The sequence below is a fragment of the Lagopus leucura genome, unplaced genomic scaffold (genome assembly GCF_019238085.1).
Source record: "Lagopus leucura isolate 7727_CA_CO unplaced genomic scaffold, USGS_WTPT01 142-11_obj-0_obj, whole genome shotgun sequence".
Classification (NCBI taxonomy): domain Eukaryota; kingdom Metazoa; phylum Chordata; class Aves; order Galliformes; family Phasianidae; genus Lagopus; species Lagopus leucura.
Window position 1 is genome coordinate 5,985 of NW_024964679.1, and position 8,986 is coordinate 14,970.

General features: G+C 57.1%; 1 protein-coding gene across 1 annotated transcript; it reads left to right on the plus strand.

Moving 5' to 3' along the window:
* Window positions 1–4,269: 4,269 nt before the first annotated feature.
* On the plus strand, window positions 4,270–8,593 carry THY1 (Thy-1 cell surface antigen). Its single transcript, XM_042892200.1, has 4 exons — window positions 4,270–4,332; window positions 6,270–6,354; window positions 6,438–6,773; window positions 7,103–8,593. The coding sequence occupies exons 2-4, from the start codon at window positions 6,318–6,320 to the stop codon at window positions 7,213–7,215; spliced, it is 486 nt and encodes a 161-aa protein (XP_042748134.1). The 5' UTR covers window positions 4,270–4,332; window positions 6,270–6,317; the 3' UTR covers window positions 7,216–8,593.
* Window positions 8,594–8,986: the final 393 nt, after the last annotated feature.

Here is an 8,986-nt window from a genome sequence, read left to right on the forward strand (position 1 = left end):
TCACATAACCTGGCACCATCCTGTGTGTGCTCCCCTCAAATCCCATCTTAATGAGGGATAGTAACTGGGTTCAGCAGGTGTAGCAGGGAAGCTCCCCCCTCCGAAACAGCACTTTTTCCCAGTTCAAGCTCTCTGTCCACATCAAATCAGTGATGAAGAGATGTGGCAGCCTTGCAGTGAGTTTGAAGACAAGCCCTCCAGCCTCACCCTGCAGGCACCAGCCCCAGATCTGCAAAGTGAGCTAGCAGCTATCTGCCACGCCAGCCAGGTCCATTTGACAGAGACATCCCTCCTTCCCCGAGGATGAATCTCCCTGTAAGCTCAGCACAGAGCAGGTTTGCTCAGTACAGAGAGCAGCTCTGGAAGCCAGCAGCTGTGCGGGAAAAACCCAACCCCTGCCAAGCACCAGCAGGATGCATCACACGCTGCAATGGGAGGCAGCGAGGAGGAGGCGGCTGACGCAGGCAGTGCAGCTCCGCTCCTGCTGAGGCTGGGGAGCAGATGGAGTGAGCATAGAGCTCCATGCCTTCACCAGCCCCCTCTTCCAGGCTCCTGTTATCCTGGCTGGCTTCCACAAGGATTTCTGAGCCTCCTGCAGGAAGATTTTCATAGCTGTAGGCAGGAAAGCTTGAGGTGGTCTGCAAGGAGGGCTGCTGTGCTCTGGCAGGGCAGGAGCACTGCATGTAGGACAGGGATTGTGCCTTGTAGGTTCCCAGATCCCAGGGGGGTGGGATGGCAGCAGTGCCAGATGAAGCAAGCATCCGCTGTGTGCGATCTGATGCTGCCATCAACGCTCGTTGGTAGAGGCCTTCCTTCGAGGAGGTATCACCCAATATGTGGGGACAGAGGGGTTCTTTTAGGGATCCTTGGTAGTGAGGACAGTCCATAGAGCTGTGGTTATAATTAGAGTTTTACTATTGCATACAAATGTTGGCATTCTGAGTAGATTACTGTTATCTACAGTCAGTATAGCTTACAGTCACACAGAATTTTTAGTAATCAACATGTTGTTAGCTAGAATTGTTATGGATCGGATCAAATTGTTAATTATCAGCTCTCCATACAGTAATCATCATCTCGGGCTCAGAGTTCAGCTAAAAGCCACTGACTCCTCAGGGATGGATGGTGGCATTGGCCCTCACCACTGGGGATTGCAGCTTTTGCTGCCCAGCAGCAGTTCCCATCCAAGTCCCACCAAGGACTTGCAGCTGCTTCATTTCAGAGACAATATCTCACATGCTGCTCCACAGTGCATGTCACCACATCCCAGCCAGCCAGTGCCACAGGCAAATCTTCCTATAGCAAACCTCCCTGCTAAAGCTGGGGCTTTGCATGAGGCATCCCTCCCCTTCCCTGGGCTCACAGGGCTGCTCAGAGTGCAGCATCCCCAGCAGTGCTGCAGCAGGAGCCCTGCCCACCCTGTTTCTGTGGCTGTGCTGCACGCAGTGCTGTCCCCTCCACCCCTGCTCTGTACAGGGGTGTCACAAAGCCCAAGGGCTTCTTATCTGGGCCGTGCTCCACATAGCATCCGTGGGGCTCCCAAGGGCTGCTCTGTCTCTCCAATCAAGGGCAAAGCTTTTCTGCAGCCTCCCTTCCTCATCTACTGAAAGCGGCAATGGAAGGGCCTGGGTCGTGCAGTAAGCACAAATCCTTCACAGCCCTGTGCTGCCTGGCAGGTGGGCATTTCCATCCTTGAAGCCACAGCTAAATGGATCACAGTCGTTCTCAGATGCCCTCTCTTGCTCTTCCTTCCTGTATCTCTGGCTCTAAAAGCCTTGTGGAGGAGGCCAAGGACCTCTCCTTGGGAGATGATGGCCAGGCCCTCCTGCCTCCCATTCCCAGCAATAACAGTGGGCAGTTACTGGTAGGGAGAGGCTGCGGTGTGGGCAGGCTTTCAGTCAGACACACAGCATTCAGCTGTGCAGTGATTCACGAGCAGGAGGGAGAGATGCTCTCTCTCCATGCCTTGGAAAAGGATGAGAGCAGGGGAGAGGTGTTCTTCCTGAGAAGGATGTGCATCCAGCCTTCTCCTGGAAGGGCAATGTGCTGCAGCAGACGTGCTTTGGGGCAAGGCCAGGTTTTAATTGCTGCAGCAGCACCAGACACCCGAGGCATGGTCCTCCTCTGTGCCTCTGCTCCCAGCCTTGTGCCGCAGCTGCTGGGCATATCCTGGTGCTGCAGGAGCAGTACTGCCCCTGATGTACCTCAGCACAGCAGGAGGACTCCCCACTTTCCCCACCAGTTGGATTTCACTGCAGAACTGGGGGCAGTTTGGCTGATCTGAGCTCGCAGGAGGGCTGGCTGTGCCTTGTCCCACCGCATCGATCCGTGCCTGCTGGTATCTGCCTGCACTGCTGCTCTCTATTCAGCCGCCTACCTGCCTTGCTTGTGCTTGTCTGTCTGTCTGTCACTGCCTGACATTTGCCACTGCACACACTGCCTTTCCCCCTCTCTGTCTGCCTGTCATTAGATTTTCTCATCCCCACCCTCATTTTTCCTTTTGCCCCTGCGTTATGTATGACTTGGGGTCTGATTTTTGGGTCTGATTTTCTCTGGTTTATGGATGGCATCCAGACTGCAGTCTGCAGTGAAAGGAGCATCCAGCTGGAGAACCTCTGCAAGGAGCCTTCTGCAAATCACTTATGCAGGATGCTTGCTGCCAGCACTGCCCAAAAACTGCAAAATCATGCTTGTCTCCACAGCACTAGCAACCAGAAATTTAAAGGGAGCTGACATCACTTGCAATGGTACTTGGGCATCAGCTTGTCTCCAAAACTGCCCTTTGAGTGTGAATTCTCTGCTTGCCTATGTTTGCATGACTAGGGGGGAAGTGGAAGAGACAGCCTGTGAAAATGTGGGACTAAATGGAAAAGAACCCACTAGCATGCATGCTGTTACATGCGCTGCCCCACATCACAGCCCTGTCTGGATGCAAGCCCTGGGCTTCTGGGTTTTTTTTGCACCATGACATCGTAGCAACATGCAGGCAGTGTTTCTGTGAATTTGCATGGCATCAATCTGTTTTCAGTCTTGCTAATGTTGGCTTTCTGTGCCAGTCTGCCATGCCTTTGCTCCCTTGCTCAGCACTGTCAGTCTGTACCACCTCAGCTTGCTCTTACCGTGTTGATGCAATGCACACAGCTGGGTGCAGTCCTTGGCCAGCCTGGGTGTCAGACCCCATTTTGGGCAGCATGCCCTGCAGCCCACTCAGCGAGCCAGCAGCCCCAGTCTAGATTTTGTGCAATTAGCAAAACTCCCATGCACAGCCAGTTTGCAAAACCTCAGCACTTGAATGTCACCTGGGATCAGGTTTTGCTGGAGCACAATATGGCTTTCCATATCGTCTTTCACCAAGCCAGCCCTTTTTGCAGAGCCCAGCCAGGGATGGGAGGAGGTGAGGACCAAGCAGGACCCCTGCATGCCTGTGCTCCTTCCTGGGATGCCTTAGGATCCAAACCTGAGGGTGAGCAGCTCCCCGATGCTTCCATCTCTTTGTCCAAGAGCAGGGAAGATGTCTTTTGTCTGGCTGCCTTCAGACTTCAAAGACATTTTGCCTGTGCAGAAGCAGCTCTGCTTAGACCCTTCCCATCGTAGCGATGGGAGGCAGAAGGGAACTCTTGGCTTTTGGTTGTGTCCTTTCTACCACCAACCCTGGGGCTAAACCAGAAGGCTTGTGGCCTGTGGCATCACAGTGCCAGTGTCCCCACTGGTCCTACTACCACCTCCTAAACAAAGGCAAGCATTGGGTTCTCGAGTGAATTGGTGCAAGCAGCACTGGTGAGGACTCTGACTTCTATGCATTTGGGGAAGGGGAATCTCTTCCCCAGCAGAGCCAAGCCCAAGCTCTACTTCCCACCTCCATACCACCCTCATTTCCCAGCAAAACAACCCCACATTGCCAGGGAAGGCTGCGGGCTGGCATGCAAAATGCCACGTTCCCATGGCAATGGGGATCCACCACCCCTTCCAGCCTGCACAAAGATGGAGAAGGGTGGCGGGGGTCTGCGGGGGGGGGGATGCCAAACAAGACCCCCCACCCATACCCAACCGTGCTGAGGGGCTGCTTCGGGGCTCCAGCACCGCGCAACACTCGGGGCCCTGGGGTCGGGGGGGTGCAGAAGCAAAGCTGCAGGAACAGCCCCCCTCCAAGCACCGCAGGGCTGGGGGCTGAGCCTGCGTGACGCCTCCCGGTCCTGATTTGCTGGGACCGCCCGATCGGCCCTTCCCAAACTGCGGGAGCTCCGCGCCTCCCACACCCCGCCGGGAGCCGCGGGCAGCAGCGGGCGGCAGCGCCGGGAGCATCGAGCAGAGGCGGGCGGCACCGCGCCGCAGGTAGGCAGAGCATCGGGACACCGCGGGGGATGCAGAGCGGAGAGCCGGGGGGAGCCGTCCCCCACCCCGGCCTGGGGGTCCTCGGGTTTGCCGCGGCGAGGCTTTGCACCGCGCACCGAGCGGGGAGGGGGTTCTGGAGCTGAGAGGTGGGGAGGTGGCGGTGATGGAGGAAGATGCTCTCGATTTTTCGCATTGCTGCTCCCTCTCCTTCGTCTCCTCTATTTCCCGATGGTCGGGATTGCGGCGCTGCTCCACGGGCGCGCCCGCGCGCACACGCATCCACCTGCATCCCTGCAAGGGCAGATGCCCGAGCTCTGCTCCTTGCACGGACGCACGCAGACCCCCGCGCAGCCCCTTTTGCTGCCCCTCCTGCACTGGGTCTCGGTGTCTCACACCCCTGATGTCCTCATATGTGCCGTACCCCCGCCGGCGATCCCCTGCTTGGCACGTTGCTGGGCACAGAGGTGCACTGTGGCGTGGCACAGAGCATGGTGCAAAGCTTTGCTCCGCAGGGCTGGATGGAGTCCTTCGGATGCCCGCGTCCTTGTGAGTCCCGTCCCCTCGCACACCCCCTGGGGTCACACAGGAGAGGGTGACACCTGGCTCTGCTCCTGCCGCAGAGTAAAGGGACCAAAGGGCTGGGGGACAAGAAGCTGAGAAAATCAGAGTGCTTTTGTGCATCAATGGGAGGAGATCACCCTCTTCAAGAGCACATCTTGAACTGATGTGGCTGTGACCTAGGCAGTGTCCCAGGGTGTTCAAGGAGGAGCGGGTCAGAGCTGGGGGACAACAAAGCAAAGGGCGAGAGCCAGCTTGGAGGAATGTGAAGGAGACTCAGTCTCCTCTGTTGTGCCTCTGTATCCTTTTGTAACTTCTTGATTATCAATACCAAAGAGAAGGGAATTTTTTGTGCTTCATCAGGGTTTGAGGTTGTGAAATAGAGACCTTTCACAGCTTCAGAGTGAGTGAATGGTTTTGGTATTTCCTCTTTGAATGTTATATGAAAGACCCAAAAAATGCTGGAAAGAAAAATCCAGCTGGCTGAGGTACAGGCAGTTCCCAGTTCTTCCCTGGATGCTTTGTCAGGTCCAGGCTGGGCTCTGCTCTCCCCTCTGCCAGACTGGGATCCAATGGGTGTTAATTCAGTACCCTTCTTGGATGTCCCCCAGTCCCCTCTAGGAGGACTGACTGCAGAGCATCCTTCAGCCCTGTTCCTGCTCTGCTGCTCCCCCACTCCTTCCCTGTGCTCTGCATGTCTGTGGCTGGATTCCCCATGCAATTGCTTGGCTGGGCTGCAAACTTATAATTGATTCCTCTCGGTTGGATCGGATCATCAGCAGGGCTGGGGTTTGGATGGCACTTCCCAAGCTCCAAGCCCACGCAAACCACAAGCAACCCGCAGAGGGCTGAGTTGCAGGGATAAGGATCCAACAGGACGCCAAAACCCTTCCACCCAGCAGCCAGACTCAGCCTGTGGAGTCTGGATGCCATCCTTCAGCATCTCAGTTCTGTGTCCAGCTGCCGTGTCCCTCCTTCCTGCTGCTCTTGGCCCCTTTCCCTCACTGCATCGCAATGAGTCATCTCTGCTGAGCTCACCCGCTGGGGAGGGGGGGGGAGGCAGTCTGGATCCCTCACCTGGCACCACGCTGCGCAGGCACCAGGAGCATCCATTCTCCTGCCCGGTCCTTGGGAGGCACCCAGGCCGACACAGGCACAGGGTGAGCACTGCATGAGGGTCTGTGCTATGCTTCATGCCTGCTATGGGGGACGCATGCGGGGAAAAGAGCATGGCTGGCATCCCTAAGGATACCAGGATGTAAAGCATCATTGGTACAAGATGCAGCAGCCTCCAGCCCACAATGTGCCTGCCCACGTCAGTGCAGCACAGCTGTGTGCCACAGCACTGCCTGGCTCACCGCATCTCTCCCCCCACCCAGGATCATCTCTCGCTGGCAGCCACCTCTGGGCAACTCGTCTTCGGAAAGATGAACCCCACCGTCAGCTTTGCTGTCATCCTGACAGGTAAGGCTCTGCAGGGTCTGACTTGGGGGGCTGCTCAGGTGTCCCCAGTGCTCACATTTCCCCTTTCTGCTTGCCTGTCCCAGTGCTGCAGGCTGCGCACTGCCAGATGATCCGGGACCTGAGCGCCTGCCTGCTGGGCCAGAGCCTGCGTGTGGACTGCCGCTATGAGAACAAGACCAGCAACCCCCTGACCTATGAATTCAGCCTCACCAAGGACAACAGGAAGCACATCATCCAAAGCACCATCAACGTTGCCGAGAACGTCTACAGGAACCGAGCTAACGTCACCGTGCACAAGAACCTGGTGTGCCTCTACCTGCACAGCTTCACCACCAGCGATGAGGGGGTCTACGTGTGCGAGCTGAGGGCCACTAACGACTACACTGGCAATCAGATAAAGAACATCACTGTCATCAAAGGTGAGGGGGCAGCAAGGCCTGGCCTCCAGTTCCTCCTTCCTACCTGCCATGGGCTCTGCAGGGCCAACAAAACAAAACACATCCCACTGTGGGTGTTCCCAAAGCAGGCACAGGCAGGGTTTGGTGTTCCCCAGGGTCTTTGCCCCTAGAATCTCTCCTGTTCCTTGAAGTGAAAGGGGAAATGGGCAGCGGGGCAGGGTGGGGCTGGCTGCATTTGTATGGCAAAGATGAGGTGAGCAGCAGGGTCCCAGCACCCCGTAGCACCTAATCCTAACCTCATCCCTGTGAGATCTCATTTTTCTCTCCCTCCTCACTCCCCATCCTCGCAGACAAACTGGAGAAGTGTGCCGGCTTCAGCCTCTTGATCCAGAACACTTCGTGGCTCCTGCTGCTCCTCCTCTCCCTGCCTCTCCTGCAAGCTGTGGACTTCGTGTCCCTGTGAAAGAAAATGACCCCCTGCACCCTCACGGAGCACCCCAGCCAACCCTCCTCCCCTGCCAGAGCACAGCCCTTGGAAAGAGAAGATTTGGAACACACGAAACCTCTCTCTATGTTATCTCTATATAGCCGTGTATCTAACGCTAACCACCGTCCTGTGCTCAGCCCTGCCATCACGCCCTGCTCTGCTGCATGGTGGCTCTGCTAGGCAGCATCGCTGCTCCCATCGTGCCCTCCCTGCACTCAGGCTGGTGCTGGGGGATCCGTGCTTCTCCCACCCCTTAGCTTTTGGGGTTCTGTTTGGCCTGGGGAAATACAGCTGGATGAGCAGGTAAGGGAGGTGGTGGGAGAGCGTGGGGAGGGGTCCCGGTGCTGTGGCTGCAGCACCAGGTGACCCAGTGACTTCTGTCCATTGCAGCCAAGCTGGAGCCAAGGGGGGACCAGCCCATAGCTGTGACGAGAGCAGTGCTGCCAGCCCCACAGCGAGGCCTGCGGAGCCTCTCTGAGCTAGGCACAGCACCGTGCCCCCAGGGGAGTGAGCCTGCTTGGGGAGGGGGCTCCTCTGCAGCACCCCTCGGTTTTATTTGGGGAACATCTGGGGAACATCTGGGCTCCCCATCCTTCCCCATGGCACGCATCCCTGTTCTCCAACCCCATCGGACCGCTGGGAGGAGCCCGTGTGCCCCCTCCTGCCTCCCGGCTCCCTTTCAGCATCTCCCTGTCTCTGTTTAGGGGTAGAAAAAGGTGGTTAAGGCCATCCTCGGTCAAGCTAAGATGTTTCCCAGTGGTCAGCGAGAGTGGGGAGAGGGACCCCAAGCACAGCCCCAGCCTGTCCCCATGTGCCACGGGACCCCAGGAGACAGTGGACCCAGAATGAGCAGAGAGCTCTCCCAGGAAAGGGCACAGGGTAGGAGGAAGTGCTGGCAAGAGCATCAGCTCTGAGAAGCAAACCCCACACTGATCTCCTTGTGCAGCGCCTGACAGCTGAGAGCGATTCCCAGCAGCTGGTCCCCACTCTTTGCTTTTCTCCGGCCACCAAAAGCTGCCTCCCACCCCACTGCCTCCCACCCCAATGCCTGTCCCTGCCCTTTCCTGCCTGCTTGCTTGCTGTCTAGTGCTGCCCAGGCTGTGTGTGGCCAGGGCAGGGCAGAGCCCGGCCGATCGCGCGGACGCGTCTCCAAATCTCATTTTTTGGTGAACATTTGTAGTTGTTTCCACAGCTTGTCGTCAAAGAAATTCTGTTCAAGGAGAAAAAGAAAAAGAGAAAAAAAAAAAAAGAAAAAGAAAAGCCAACCTTACAAAAAGCAACAACAACAACAATACACCTATCCTCCGGGAGTTTTCCTCTGTCTGCACAATAAAACCTTAGGTTGTGTGTTGGAGCCGTGGCCACCTGTGTGTGCGGCGAGGGGCTGCGGGGGGGGGGGGAGGGGGCACGGTTTGCCCTGCTGGGGGGTGATCCCCTCCTGCACCCATTTACGCCTCCATTCCATACCAGAGAACCCTTCTTCTCAGCTCATTGTGAGCTCAGGTTTGGGGCAACCTGTGACATGGGGAGAGGGGCAGAGTGGGGTAGGTACCAGCGGCTATCCCTGGGTACATGGGCAAGGGATCCCTTGGCACCCCATCTCCATCCTTCCCTGCCTGCAGCGTGAAGGCAGCCCTGGCATCCTGCGAGCAGGGAGCATATTGGGAGTGGGGTTGGGCACACAGCGCATCCCAGAGCCACGGGATGTGCGCCACGGGGTGCACTCACCCCTATTGGTGACCCCATA